We start from the raw sequence: 15,322 nt of genomic DNA, 5'->3' as shown, positions 1-15,322 counted from the left end.
CATTGTCCATTTTACTTTTAGGAATTTCATGATTTTAGTGAATAATCTATGAAATCATGTAATCAGTTAGATGTTATTTAAATTTGAATTACATTTATATGACTAAAATTTGTTAGTACTTGGCATTGAATTTAAATATGAAGCAGTTCTTTTCACAACTACTTATATATAAATAATTGATAGCACTATGTTTATTACGTTGTATTTTGTTCTTCAGGATGTCTTTTTTGTATGCCCTGCATCTACCAGTAATTTGGTATTATCCTGGCCTAACACACGTTATTTTCTGTTGTTAATAAGCAAACAAATCATTGATGGAGGTGTACATCATTTCCACCATGTTGTGTTACCTGCACCGTTAATGCACTCTAGCTATGCAAAGTATGCATTCATTATGCGTATAATATAATCTAGCACCTGTATAAAGAACAAGAGATATCTAATGCCTGTGGTTCTTAGTCCTTGCATCACCATTTCTTTTTTTCCCCATAATATTCTTTGAAATACAAATATTAACAAATCAATAGTAATGAATCATAAAATATAAATAAATTCAATATAAGATGCATATGAAATATATTGAATAGTATGTCTGAGGTGGTTGAAAGAAGAGTGATAGTCGGGCACATCAGAAATAATTAAACATTTTTGTGCAAAAAATGGCTGAGATATCAATGTTGTTTACCTTCACATGTGAACCCATCTCCTCTATATCCAGCGTTACAGCGACAGGTATAGGAACCTCGGTTGTTCTGGCATCGAGCATTAGCATCACAGGCAATGTCAGCTCCTTCCAAGCATTCATCAACATCTGTAGAAAAAAAACAATGTTTTACTTTGGTATGTATGCTCCTTCAGGGCACCATCACATCATGGAAGCATCATATAATACATTGATGAATGTACATGCATTCGGTAATACATGCTGTTATATCTATATCTTGGTTCAAATCTTGAAATGTAAGCCCTATGCTATATGTTATACCATTGCACAGACTATAGTTTATATTCAAAGATCAAAGATCAATAGTTAAAATGCATAGAAGTCTGTGTTGTCTTCTTACTTTCACCCCCCCCCCCCCCCCATTTGTGACATAGACCTATATCACTATCCACACGCTTTGGGTGGAGTCTTCAGTTAAAAAGTAAACAGCTTATCATTTAGAATTTTCTTTCCAAATGAAGGTCATTTGTAATACAGACCTGTGTAATTCATTTTAGGTTGAATTATTTTGAATTCAATCTTTAGTTCTCTAAATGACAGAATAAGCTGATACTTGCAGAGAATGTTCCAGTCTACAAATTAATACTGGTGAATGATATCTGCCAAACTAATATAGGTCCAACAGCTGAGTGACGAGCAAGAAAGCTAAAGAAATTAAGAAACATGTAATAATCTAAACCACATGCCTAAAAAAGTTTTTTTTTTGTGAAATGTTATTTCCAGCAAGTTTGTTTTCATCGTTTTCAGTGCCAGCATGCCATCTACCAGGCCTGCGTCCAGGATTTTAAGAAAAAAGGGTCATCACCTTAAACGCGCGGGGGGGGGGGGGGGTTTGGGACTAACTAGTTTTTCAAGACATGCACTACCATTCACTACATCTCATGTTAAGCTCTACATTTGTGCTCACCTTCGCATGTAAGGCCATCGCCATTGAATCCAGCTCGGCAGATACACCTGTAGCCCCGCCCCTCTGGTAGGCAGTCAGCATCCCTGCCACAATCAGAGCACAAATTCACTAGCTGGTCTGTAATGAGACAAAGAACAACCATACTAGTCAAATATATCTGCATAAAACAGCTCAGAATGTTTTGAAAACTATCTTTACAAATGACAAATATATTGTATGTGGCTTTGGAAGTTAACTCTGAAGCATTTTTCAATCTAAAGATCTTTGACAAACAAAATAGGGAAGGTTATGGAAGGTTAGAAATTTGGCTGGGGGAAGGGGGCACATATACTTCTTTTTTTATTTTTTATCCTGTTGTATATAGTTAAGGTATGCCAAACTGACATCCTCCATCCTTAAGCACTGTATCGATCCAGAATATAATTTTCCAAAGAAATACAATTCAAAAGGATGACAAATCACAGAATAAAGAATACAAAGGACAGAAAGTTCTCTATGTTTCACTAACAGAATACCATGCCCCAGATCCAATGGATCAATATTTACTCAGGATTCAAGCAAACGGACTTACCTGCTTCTTCACACAAGTACCCATCTCCCTGGTAACCAGATCGACAAGAGCAAGTGTATCCTCCGGGCACGGGGGAGCAGTCAGCGTAGGGATGACATCTATTGTTCAGGCAAGGGTCCTGGCTCTCTTCTATTGGTAATAAATCATCAAAAGACATAATTCGTGAATTTCACTGGTATGTTTAGAAAAATGCTCAATATTTTGATCCCTACAAGTTTTAAAATGATTTGATACCAGAAACATAAATATGAAAGACTTTCAAGAAATCACCCTAGGATAATTTCAATAGCATTGTGCATCGCCTTTTCAAATATACAAACATTTCTATGACATAATGACAAGATACATATACCTCTATTAAATACACCGGGATATGGAAATTCCATGAGTTGCTGTCTTGAAGGTCTCTGGGACCAAGTTACAATAAACATTTTCATATGATACGATGGGGGAACAAAGAAAAAGACGTGGATAGACCACTGGAACCCTGCATTAGTGCCTATAGCTCTTCCATCAGTGTCCTATAGGAGTTTCCACTAATTTGTAAGAATGAACTCCACATAATCAACTTAAAATAAAAAAATCAGCTAATGGTGTCCCAACACTTGCTCCTGCCACATTGCTTTATTTCGTCAGAGGTACAGGATTAAGTTTATTAATGTAAATTAGAGTTAGGGTTGCGACTGGGCTTACAGTAAGGTATAGTGTTGCAGGAACAAGTCTTGAACAACTCAACTGCTTATGCGTACCTTCACAGTTGTATCCATCTCCTACATAACCTGGAGCACATTCACAGGTGAAATCAGTGTCTCCGCGAGGCCGGCAATAGGCATAAGGGCTGCAGTTGTTGTTGTCACATGCATTACCTCTTTGTTCTGTACATTAGGAATATAACATGAAGGGAGTTAATTCCCGGGATTGTGGTATTCTAGGAGAACTGTGAAATATTAGTGAAGGCTCTTGCCTTGTCATACAAGAGATCTTTGGTTATATCCTTGCTTGCTGCATACATCCTTGGACCAGGTGTTTAGCCTACATTTATCCCTCCAAACATGTATAATAAATGGGTATCTGAGGTAAAAATAATTGCAGGGCCAGCAGGAAGAGCAGTATTAATACTGATGTGGCTACCCTGACCAAGACCAAATCATTAATGATTATTATAGAGGTATATTTTATAATAGGCTAATTAATTGCTTGGATCCCATACACATACCAGTCTCAAAGCTGCTATTTTGAATGTAATACAAACTTTAAAATGTTCAATATTAAATCTCGCTCAATGTGTCAATTTCAGAGCATAGCGCAATGTTGTATATCTGTTGCCTAAACAAAAACTGATGAATAGCCTCCATTTTCCTCGCTTGTTTGTACTTTTGATCGAAGATAATCTCTAAAATGAAACATTAATATCATTTACGCACCTCTAAAGGAAAATAGATCTATCATTAATTCATTTTGATTATGCAAAAGGTTTATTCTTTGACTATGATACCTGTATGTACTTCATTATGTTTTTCAGTATGTACATTTGTATATTCAATTATTCTGTTTTTATGTTATGTTGAGTTCAGTTCAAGTTCAGATTATTAAAATGATATTTCATAAATTCAATAAGAAGGGCACAGAAAGGAGTACCTCGTTCACAGTTCCGCCCATCTCCTGTGAAGCCTGTAGCACACTGACAGTAGAAGCTCTGGCCATCATTTGTAGGGTAGCAGTAGGCATACAGAGAACAATCATTAGTGTCACATGGGTCAGATGCTTGATCTATCAAATAAAACAAAAAACATTGGTTGTTAATCCATTCTTGTATGAAGAGTACCAGAATATTTAATCATTTCATTTCAGCAGTAAGTATACAGACGGCAATCATTAAAGTCATACAGGTCAGATAGTTTAATTATTTCAATTTCAATCAAAATTCTGAGTGCTCTAATTGTCCCCAGTGAATACATGTATGCTTCGACCAGGTATTTATTTCCACCAGTTTCTCTTTACACATGTGTAGTTACTGAGTACCTGCATGGTAGCACTTATTCATCATAACAATGTAATATTAGATATATTAGCTGAGCTAAAGCCAAAGTAAAACATCACAAACATGTTTTTATGAATACAAATTAAAGAATACCCCCCAATAATAACATTCTTAGTACTTGGTAGGATTCCTCCAAAAGACGCCTTAAAGGTGTTTAAACTGGAGGTGTGTCGTCGTGTGCGGCCACCAACTTAAGGTGCTGGTTTTAAGTTGGTTTTAAACGCAGATTTCAAAGTATTTAAGGAAGGTTGGGCTACAATTGAGGGAGAAAGACTGTTCCATTCCTTAACCGTCCTTGGGAAGAATGAGTATGCGTATGCATCCGTCCTGACTTTCAGTCTGTGTTTGTGTCTAAAATATACTTCTATCTATACCAGCACATCTTTCAAAACAAGGAAGGCTTTGTATCAATCAAATGAATGTAGATGAGGTGATGAACATGACGACTAACCTGCAACGCAGACACGCCCATCACCATTGAAGCCTGTGTTACACTGGCATGTATAGCTGTTTCCAGCAGGGTAGCAGTTAGCATTGCGATCACAGTCATTATTGTCACACGGGTCACTGGGTGACTCTAGGAAAGGTCAAACGTAAAAAAGAGTTGAATGAGATATGATACATGCATGCCAGAAGGAAGTAATGAGGACCACTGTCAAGCACAGAATGCTTCACACTTAGTATTATCCAAGTTATCTGACTTAATACATGGACACAACATATGTACCGTAGTGCCTATTTTTGCAAAAATAGGATACTTTTGACAAGCCAAAAATGGGGTTATAAAATATGGATATGTGGAAGGAATTGAATGTTCCTAATGTATTCAAAACTGGAGGTCACTATTCTTGAGTCTGCTAATGATCAAGCATTACACCTCCGACAATGAAGTGACACCACTTGAATTTTAATCTAAACACTAACTCAGATTTTGACCTTCAGAATTTTCCTGTGCAGCTGCATGAAACCATCTCCAGGCTTTACTCTAGAATATCAATGAAAATATTCATGAGGGCATGAAGTACTGTGTCAACTACTTTTAAATTCCCTCTTTTTAAAGATATTTTAAAAACTGTTAAATGGATGGTTTAACAATGTTAAATCTGAGATGCACGGCCCTACGTGTTATCAGTGTCTGTGATATGGTCTAATATTGAAGCCCTAAAAAAATTGTGCTTCAAAATAATCAAGAAGTGGCTCGAAAAGTAAAAACCTTTAGGTGACCAGTTTTACCATACTCGTTTTCCCCAATAGACTGTAGTGTTATGAAAACCGTTTGGCAAACGGTTTTCAAAATTTGTAATTCCATTCCAATCATAAATATCTTGATAATCAGACAGGCGATGGGCCTGTAAAAGTCATGGGGTTCCTGACTGACCTATAGGTTTATAATTATCATTGCAGCATGAGCTAAATCCAGGATTTTGTTTCAGAATCTGAGACGAAGTTACCGGATCCCTTTAAACCTTGACTTACCTGTGCATGTATAACCATTTCCAGTGTATCCTGCCCTACACCGACAGGTAAAGGTGTTAGCCTGAGGGAAACATTCTGCATTTGTACCACAGTTGTTATCCTGGCAGGCATCAGTGGGAACACCTTAAAGAAATTAAGATCAAGAACATGGTTAAATGAACGGGAAAATAGTTTAAAAGATTTAGGTAATACAGTGGTAAAATGTGTGAGGAATAAGAATCTAATTGACATTCTAAGACAAACTAGCTTAAAGGTAAAGACCAGTATTGGAAACACCCCAATTTCAAAAAATGAAATGGCAGCTCTCATTACCAATCATGTGAAAGAATATGTTTTGACTAATACATGATGATAAAAAATTTGCCGGGAAACCGCCTACTAATTCATATATTTGGTAAATTTGTTTCTCTCATGGTCTGTGAGAGATATAGGGTAGTCCCATATACATCTTTCTGTGTATAGTGCTTGTAACTTTACGAAGAATGGGCCAAATTTCCTATCATTTTGATGATTCCAGAACCTTGCAGATGCTAGATGCTAGATGATCAACCTTTTATGATCGATTCCACAACACTTCTTTCACAATGCAATCGCATGACCATAACTGGTCTTTACCTTTAAATGTAATACAAAATGGTTATAAAGCACTTTGCTTAAAACAATTACCTTAACTACTATTGATTTTATCAAAACAGAAGGAAGACTGAAAAAAACTCATGTTATTTGATTGTTCCATCTAGAAATCTAATATGCTCTTCATTGGGTAATTGCACAAGTAATTAATCAAAATGGATAGATTAAAAGAAATTGATCCAATTAAGTTACAGCTTAAAACTAAAACTGGGGGTCCAATCAATAAAATTGATCCGGCAAATGACATCTACACAAAGGCCCTGATATAAGTGATCAAAGTTCCTAGATCGAGTATAAGAAGACATGTTAACTGATGCAGGGAATGAATCCTTGCTACGCAGATGCAGTCACAGTGAAATAGTTACCGATATCAGGTCCTACGTTGGTGATCATGGCGTATCGAAGGATATCTCCCTGAGGCTCAAAGATGGAGTAGGCATAGGTGGTGTTCATCCTCATGGCTGTCAGGGATGCATCAGTGTTGATATCATCAGCCTCACACTCCTGGTAGGTAATGGTCTGCTCGATGGAGAACCTGATGGTCTGACCGTCAGCATCCAGGCTGCGCTGCTCAGAGGAATACACATATCCTGTGTTCAACAAACAGGAAAATGAAGAATTTACAATGTTATTGAAATTTTTTACATTACGGAGTTAATAAGAAACTAGGTATGTATATATATTCATTAACTAAGTAAAAGGGTCAGCACTAAAATAACGACTACCGGTATGGAGGTGGTAATTTGTGAATACACCCTTGATGATGGATAATATTCTTGATCAGAATGACTCATGCAAAAAAGTGAACAGTTAACAAACTGTTACATTTTTCTTCAAATAAGTTTGCTCTTCATTTTCCTCTCAATATCAATATATCTCTTATTTATCAAATGTCAACAAGAATTTTCAGATGTGACCCCTGACCAATATCTTAACATCAATTATCATCATCATGAACTTAACATGCAGAAAGCTATATCAGATGATAAATTTTGATCATACTCCATTGCTCATTGCAGAGATTCTATACATGCTAGATTCAATACCTCAATATCCTTTTAATCCTCCATCCACCAATAAACTTAACCCCACAACTACTGAATTATCTTATTCTCATAGGCTCAACTCTTCATATGCCACACATAAATAATCTCCCTGTGAGATATCATGGGATAAATGTACTTTAAGGATGAAAGTTAATTTAACTGTTTCCAGTGTAAGATTAATCTATACCTGTTGAAAGGATCATTCTGGAGCTAATCAACAATGGAAATGGGTAAATTTGCAAAGCCATTGTGTTACAAAAAGCAATTCTTCCATCAGCTGGTGTGTATTGTCTATAAATACAATATGCACATGAGGCAATGACCAGCAGAGGCAAAGAAAGCAACCAAAGTGCTAATAAAAGAACTACCCCAGTTCCCACAGACAACTGGTTATAATTTGCGACTAGCTGTTGTACCTGGTCTGTATTTGGTGTAGACCTCAGAGTGCCTATCTACGGAGACGGATGTACCCGGTGAAAGGTTTGGTACGTTTCCATCGATGGTGACGTAGCCTCCGATAACACCACCACCTTCCTCACTCTCATCCACACCGGTATACCTCTGGATGATGCTCACCTCGTCTCCATTTTCAAATCTGATGTTGGCAGAGTAAAGTAGGTCTCCACCTGTATGATTTTGACAAGACATTATGAGGTGATTAAATCGTTGACTGTAGTTTTCTCATTCATGTAGGCTTATTTATTTATGAATATTAATACAAGAAAAATTAGTCAGTTTCTGGAGGCAATTGGTTAATAATCGAGTGTATAGAAACAGCCATAAATGAGGAATACATAGATGGAAAAGAAGTCAAGAAGATAATGAATGACAAGAATAACAAGTGGGTTTACATAGAAGTCCATATTTCTAGAGAGCTTAATTAAGTTAGTTGAAACATCTTCCTGTGGTTCAGAAATAAGAGGGTACACCACCTTAAAGTACTGTTGTATCAAAATATAATAAGATAAACATAGTGCACTTCACGTTTCTTCATCTTGCAACATACAGATCTGGGAGTACACCTAGGAGGCACTGTTGCGCACAGAATTATTTTTTTACTCTCAAAACATTGCTTCTTATCATTCATTTACATGCTTAGTTTTGCTGCAGTGATTTGTTTTGTTTTGTTTTGCTTTGTATTATGTCTGAACAGGTCTAATTTACTGGTACCAAATTCTTCACCCTATACAGGGCTCTATGCTAAAAGGTGCCAGAGACACATGGGTGACCAAAATCTATGTCTGTACCATTACCATTTTGAAACATGACGCTAATGCATAGTCTCTTAAAAGTTAAATTTTGAACCCCTTCCCCTAAACTTGGTGTGAAGCCTTGACCTAAATAACCTTTCAACTGTTGATCCAACAAATCTATTTTTTGTCATCAAAGAATGCTTACTTAGCCATATTTGGATGGAAACCTTCAAGTAATTCTCACCTGTTTGCATGAAGCCATTGATGCCCTTAGCAGCTGGTTCTGCAAACATCCAGCCCATGAGCTCACCGATGGGCAGAAGGATCTGCATGGAGTAAGCTATGGATGAGGGTACGGGACTGATGGCTGTGAAGGTGCGTCCACCTCCTCCCATGATGAAGGTATGGAGATAGACCTCGTCGGGAATGGTCACTCCATTGATTGTCCCGTTCACACGACCATTCATACGTCCATTGTCGTCTGAAAAGCACACACACATCATAGGTTAATACGGATAGGGTTTAAACATGCATGGTCTAGTGTCATTGATTGCAGTTGTTCTGAATTCTGAGCATAAAAAACATGACAAAGATCACTGAAAATTAGAGATCAGATTCTGTATTTGAATACATTGTTATTAATACTTAATGAGATAAAGCTATTCCACTGATTCAAGATAGTTACTGTTGAAATTTTCTCCCCAGATGTGATCTCCCTAATGACACTTTTCCACTTTTTGCTTGAAGCTCATGCCTCTTTCTTCATGAATCATCAATATATTAGGAGGCTTTACTGATTAAAACCACAATTTGAATCTCTCTTACAATATCAGGGACAAATGTTATGGTGAAATTTATGATACATCACACATGAGCCACAAATATATCAGCTTTTGCCAATATTCATGTAGGTCTTAATATTGATTCATTAAAATATTGGTCAGTATTAGTTTGTGCTACAAAGCAATGAAAAATGGTTTTAATCCTAGTTGTTCATGTACAATAAACCAAGTAATAGCAACAATGAAATCTCTTGATGTTGAAATCACAAACTAAATATAATGTAAACTAGGCAATTGGACAATGGATTAAAAATGAATAATAAAGTTGTAGCGTATTCGTAAAATCCATGATGACTGAATGTCTGTACTTACTGATGGACAAACAGTGGATACCGTTGCCCATGAAGCCCTCATTGCATGCACAGCAATGACCAGTAGGGTAAGGTACACAACGTCCATCCACACTGCATGTCTCTCTAGTACACTGGTTCTCAAAGTCTAGAACAACATCAAATGCTGCACAATAAACAAAGATTAGAAATCAAACATTTAATTTCTTCACATAATAAATGCCTAAGTTTGTTTGGTAATAACAAAAAATAAAATAATCAATTGCTTTAATAATGGTAGCATAGATATAAAAAGTGGAAACATTTTCTCTCAATATTCACAAACTTTTTTTCCTCTGTTTTTTTTGTTATTGTTTGTCTTTTATTGTATTATCATTTATTTTACTGATGGGTAGAGTGGTGGGGCATTATGCTGATATTCCAAACAATTTGGATATATAATTCATACAAATTTTAATAAGAGGACTCTCTGCATTCATCTCAAAGCAAAATATTATTCTGGGGATGAAACATTGTATAAAAGATCAACATGTAATCAAATTCTAGGACATAATTTTCTTTTTCCTATTCAACAATAAAGATAACATAACAATATGAGAAAATATTAGAAGGGGCTTTTTGTTTTACAGAGCATATGTTTGTCAGCTGTACAGATGTCTATGAATCAGCAATTTTGCTTCATTAAATTTATGACACTGCATTGCTGCACCAAAATGTTTTCATGTTTCATTTCTTCAAATAAAACAAGGGGTGAAAAGATGCTTGTAGGGTGCCTCACTTGGCAAGAGTTCACAAACAAAATGTGAAATTACATTTTAATATAGACAAGAAAAGGAAACCAATTACTAACTTATAGGATGTAATATCATTTTGAGAAGCTGTCTCCGTGAGGTAATTAAATTACAGACCACTTCCTATACTATCTTTTAGAGATTGTTATGATCGAGTAAACCTATTCCATACATACAGAGTGAATATACTGGGGAAAAAATAACACACCTCTTCGGAAAGTACAGGTTTCATATCAATCTATGATAACTGTGTGTGATCTAATAATTCGATGGCCATGCAGTACACTGAAGAAAAAATAGAAACACAGGTCACTCCATCATACATTATTTAGGGACATCAAGTATGAAGAAAATATGCATATTTGACTACAATCACAACTATATCTATGGAAGCTAATTTATGGTTGGAAACAGAAATATGAACTAACTATTATCTAGTTGGATGTTGACTGCATCCTGTGGGGGTTCGTCATTCTGGGGAAGGCTTTCGACAGGTACGTAGGCCACTGCAGGGATGATGTTACCGTCCATACGCCCATCAATCTTGTATGCCCACATCCCATTCATACCAACGTTGGAGTCCCTGTAAGGAGGATAGGCAATGCAAAAAAAAATTCTGTATATCAAGGGAAAGTTTGGTAGAAACCATTAATATATAACTATCATGGTGAAACTTGGTCTATTCATTTAAAGGTACATCCCATTCAAACCAATGTTGAGGCTCTGTAATACAAAGTAACTAACCTCTAGGCCTTTGGCCTACATCGATAATTCAATATGAATAGTTTTTATAAATTATAGTATTTGATGGAGGTATAATAGGTTCCAATGGAAGAACAGTCCAAATGGCCGAATCTGGAAAGAGCATTACATGTGCATGATACATATATGACCAGAGTAAGGAGGTACAAGGTACTATCAAGCAGATGGCATTATCATTATATTTATCTTACTCTTCAATAGATACTGGTCATGTCCTCCTGTCATATACACTGGTATGCAATAGGTCCGAAATATATTAAAGGGTACGTCACTCAAAAACCAGTGCAAGGATTTACAAGCAGAATAATAATAATAATAATAAAAAAAAAAAAAAAAATAGAAGTATATATATATATATATATATATGTACATATTGTTTCTATTTTCACAAAGTGACGGTAGTGAGGAAAATCTCCACGCAAATTGTATGCGATTTTCATTCACTACCGTCACTTCATGAAAATAGAGACGATATACAATGTATGTACATTGATTTGATATGTTCTCAATAGAAAGTTAAAGGTAAAGACCAGTTATGGTTATTGTTATTGCATTGTGAAAGAAACGTTGTGGAATCGATCAGAAAAGGTTGATCATCTAGCATCTAGCATCTGCAAGGTTCTGGAATCATCAAAATGATAAGAAATTTGGCCCATTTTTCGTAAAGTTACAAGCACTATACACAGAAAGATGTATATGGGACTACCCTATATCTCTCACAGACCATGAGAGAAACAAATTTACCAAATATATGAATTAGTAGGCGGTTTCCCGGCAAATTTTTTTATCATCATGTATTAGTCAAAACATATTCTTTCACATGATTGGTAATGAGAGCTTCCATTTCATTTTTTGAAATTGGGGCGTTTCCAAAACTGGTCTTTACCTTTAATGCCCTGTATCTAAGTGCATTGACAAATGGAACTAGAAAACAAAATCAATGAAAGGAGTAAACAAAAAAATCACCCATTGTTTATAGCATGTTAAACAAATTTAAAACGATATTTTAAATAACAGTTTTATTTTCCAAGGTCTTAGGCTGTCATTATTATAATGAAACTTTCATGTTGTTTCCCACGCTTCAGAAGGATACATAATCCATGTAAACAGCAAATACCGTCAGTCAGACCTATAAATATAGTATGTTCCAGTAAATAATAAAATTACAGGATACAGAAACCTCAAATTTAGGTGGGAGTAGCATGAGAAACTTTGTTTTGGGAAACAGACGAGACAATGCTGAGGTTTCCTGCTCAAACAATTCAACTGAATGCACAACAGGAAATCAAACTGTGAACTTTGATAAATATCATCCTAGATGTCTGTCTTGTCCAATTTTACAAGTTCGTGTGAAAATGATGAACAACGTTGTATACCAGGTACTCATCTTCTTAACCCATTGTCTGCTTGAATCTAGTGACTCATGTATTAAAGCCTATGGGAATGAGAGAATCCAGGGGTCAATAGGATTATAAATGATATTGAATTATTCTCTTTTTGAAAATATACACACTCACTAATGTGAGTCATACTTTTTATTTGCATTTGACAGTTTGACTTTTAGGGATGCAAAATAAATGAATGACAGGAAACCAACAGAGTAAATACTGCAATAGAAATCAAAATTGTATTGATAAAATGTCTATTTGCATTTCCTTTATGTAACGGGTCATGTACTTTGTAGAAAACAAAAGAAATACAACACATGAGGGAAACTGAAATTTTAGTGAAGTAATTTAAAGGTTCTTCCGGTAAGTTCTTTCTTTCCAAGCATTTATGTAATAATACAACCACTTATATATCCATCAGAGGCTTTACTGGCCTGCAACTAAATATGACCATTGGATAAAATGCAAAGGAAATCTGATGATAATTTCCAAGGGGCACCAAACAGGGAGGTAGGAGTGGCTGCTCCTACATACATAGTTGATTTTGCTATAAATAACAGACTCCAAATCCCATTTCAAATCTGGTATCAATATAGCAGGGATTTGTCATTAGGTTGAGCATTATAAATCAAATCTATAATAAGAGGAACATAATTCTAGTCTCATAATGAGAAAATTCCAGAATTATCTCAATTAAATGAAGAAAGTCAAATGTATTTTTATTTGTTTAATGAAAAGTATTTGAGAGACAGTTTCCTTTAACTTTTTAATAACCTCCGAACTGTTGACCCCCCAAAACATATTTTATTTAAGATAATTTGACGCTATAATGTTATCATCAAGTCATCACATTTCTTTACTTTATACCAAGGACATATATATGGCATGTCTCTGTTCATACAAACTTTCTCCCTACTTAGCACCGTGGACTATACATGTAGCTATGAGAGAGGCTATTGTAGGTCCAAGCTAGGCACACCCACAAAAGCTAAAAATAACTCCTACTATATGAAGTACCTCTTCATAAGATTAACCTGCCCTTATCCCTTCAACACCGCACCAAAATGACCCTTGTTCACCTCCATCAATCATCGGTCATATCCATATCCCTGAGCAAATTTTTTGAAACAGTTTCAAAATATCTTGCTGACGTGATGCACAACAACTCAATTTGGGTTTTGAATAACGGTGAAAAGGAGGAATACGATTTTCTAAATAAGCAGTCAGGCAGCAAGTACTGACTATTAAAGAGTAACACAATTTGTTAAAGTATAAGAAAACTTGAGAGGAACAACGGTACTATATACTATGTGTACACTGCTTCCACTTTGACCTGAAACTCATGGAATGTAAACAGTGCTCATTATTCCTAAAATCTTTTGCTTTGACTTTGCACAAACATGAAACTGTTTCAAATCACTTCCACCTGGAAAATTTGTAAAAATTTCAAGCATTCAAAAATGTCTGGTTTTTACAGCATCCACAATTCCACCTACATATCTGCTAAACAACATAGGTTGCGTTTATCTAGCAAATTTTCGGCTAGAATCAGGTTTCTCAAACGTCTTTCAGGCAAATTTAGAAGTAGATAAACTCAAAGCCTTTTTCAAACGTCTTTAGATATGGGCATATCTAAAGACGCAAAAAGGTGCGTTTTGAATGTGACATACAGCCAGAATCACGTTTCTGAAAGATCGATAAACGCAAAGCTGTTTTGAACCTCACATACAAATATGACCACCCAGGTGTTGTGTACAAGCATACGTGTGAAGTTGACCTCCGAGAAACTGTCTGCTTCCCGGGTCAAAACAGCTGGGCAGACACAAAGCCTTTATTTTGAATCGTGAAGGGTCGATAAACGCGACATCCCGCAAATCACGATCGTATAGTGGGGTACGATAGTGGGGTTCGATAGTGGGGTACGATATGTACATATCTAGTGGCAAGCCTAGATAAACGCGCTCATAGTTGATGCAATCCAAAAGAAATTCAGCAAATAGATTAGAAGACATCTCTAATCTGCATATGGAAATGAGAGTTTACATGAGGACCTCCAAGTTGACACAAGGTCTCTCCCGGTTCAGCTGCATTCTTTTCATGTCTGTTGGAGTCATTCTAAAAACTCTATACAAGCTGCAGCGATTAACTGGTAAACGAGCAAACATTATGGGCACCACTGCTCTGTCAATTTGATTAGTACAACTAGAAGAGCTAGGCATGCATGATAGTACTGGCCTTTGAAACTTTTACTACTCTGCAAACAATCTATGTTTTCTTTTAGGCTTTCGACCTTTTAATTGTAAAACTAGGATAAAAAGAAGGAATCATGGTCAAGACCTAACCAACTTTTAATCAAATTAAACCAAAGACAATTTGTGGCTGTCTAGCTTGGTAATGAAGATGTAGTAAGGAATACAAAAAACACAAAAACACATAACCACAAATTCATTCATACATGTATGTGCTAAACTGTCAGCACTGTGATACAAGAAATAGAATCTAACACTAGGACAATAATTACATTAATTGTTAATCAATAGATGTTAAAAAAAGACTCTGTGAATTAAATATACATGGTTCTTTATTAAAGACAAGAGAGATACATACTATAAGGGATATGAGACACCTCCCTGATACTACACAGAAATAACTAACCTC

General features: G+C 35.8%; 1 protein-coding gene across 1 annotated transcript in view; it reads right to left on the bottom strand.

Annotated features, from left to right (window-relative positions):
* The window catches only part of LOC586685 (nidogen-1), a 34,668-nt gene that overhangs the window by 7,365 nt on the left and 11,981 nt on the right, over positions 1-15,322 (bottom strand). The window contains exons 5-16 of the mRNA XM_786457.5: positions 10,943-11,097; positions 9,746-9,889; positions 8,836-9,072; positions 7,815-8,024; positions 6,718-6,942; positions 5,720-5,842; positions 4,695-4,820; positions 3,841-3,972; positions 2,952-3,077; positions 2,203-2,331; positions 1,632-1,748; positions 686-811 (exon numbers count right to left, since the gene is read on the bottom strand). Coding sequence (XP_791550.3) covers positions 686-811; positions 1,632-1,748; positions 2,203-2,331; positions 2,952-3,077; positions 3,841-3,972; positions 4,695-4,820; positions 5,720-5,842; positions 6,718-6,942; positions 7,815-8,024; positions 8,836-9,072; positions 9,746-9,889; positions 10,943-11,097 — 1,850 coding nt within the window. The remainder of the gene's footprint in view (positions 1-685; positions 812-1,631; positions 1,749-2,202; positions 2,332-2,951; positions 3,078-3,840; positions 3,973-4,694; positions 4,821-5,719; positions 5,843-6,717; positions 6,943-7,814; positions 8,025-8,835; positions 9,073-9,745; positions 9,890-10,942; positions 11,098-15,322) is intronic.

Source organism: Strongylocentrotus purpuratus, unplaced genomic scaffold, assembly GCF_000002235.5.
Source record: "Strongylocentrotus purpuratus isolate Spur 01 unplaced genomic scaffold, Spur_5.0 spur5_scaffold_5, whole genome shotgun sequence".
NCBI classification, from domain to species: Eukaryota; Metazoa; Echinodermata; class Echinoidea; order Camarodonta; family Strongylocentrotidae; genus Strongylocentrotus; species Strongylocentrotus purpuratus.
This window is presented reverse-complemented; position numbering and strand designations above follow the sequence as displayed.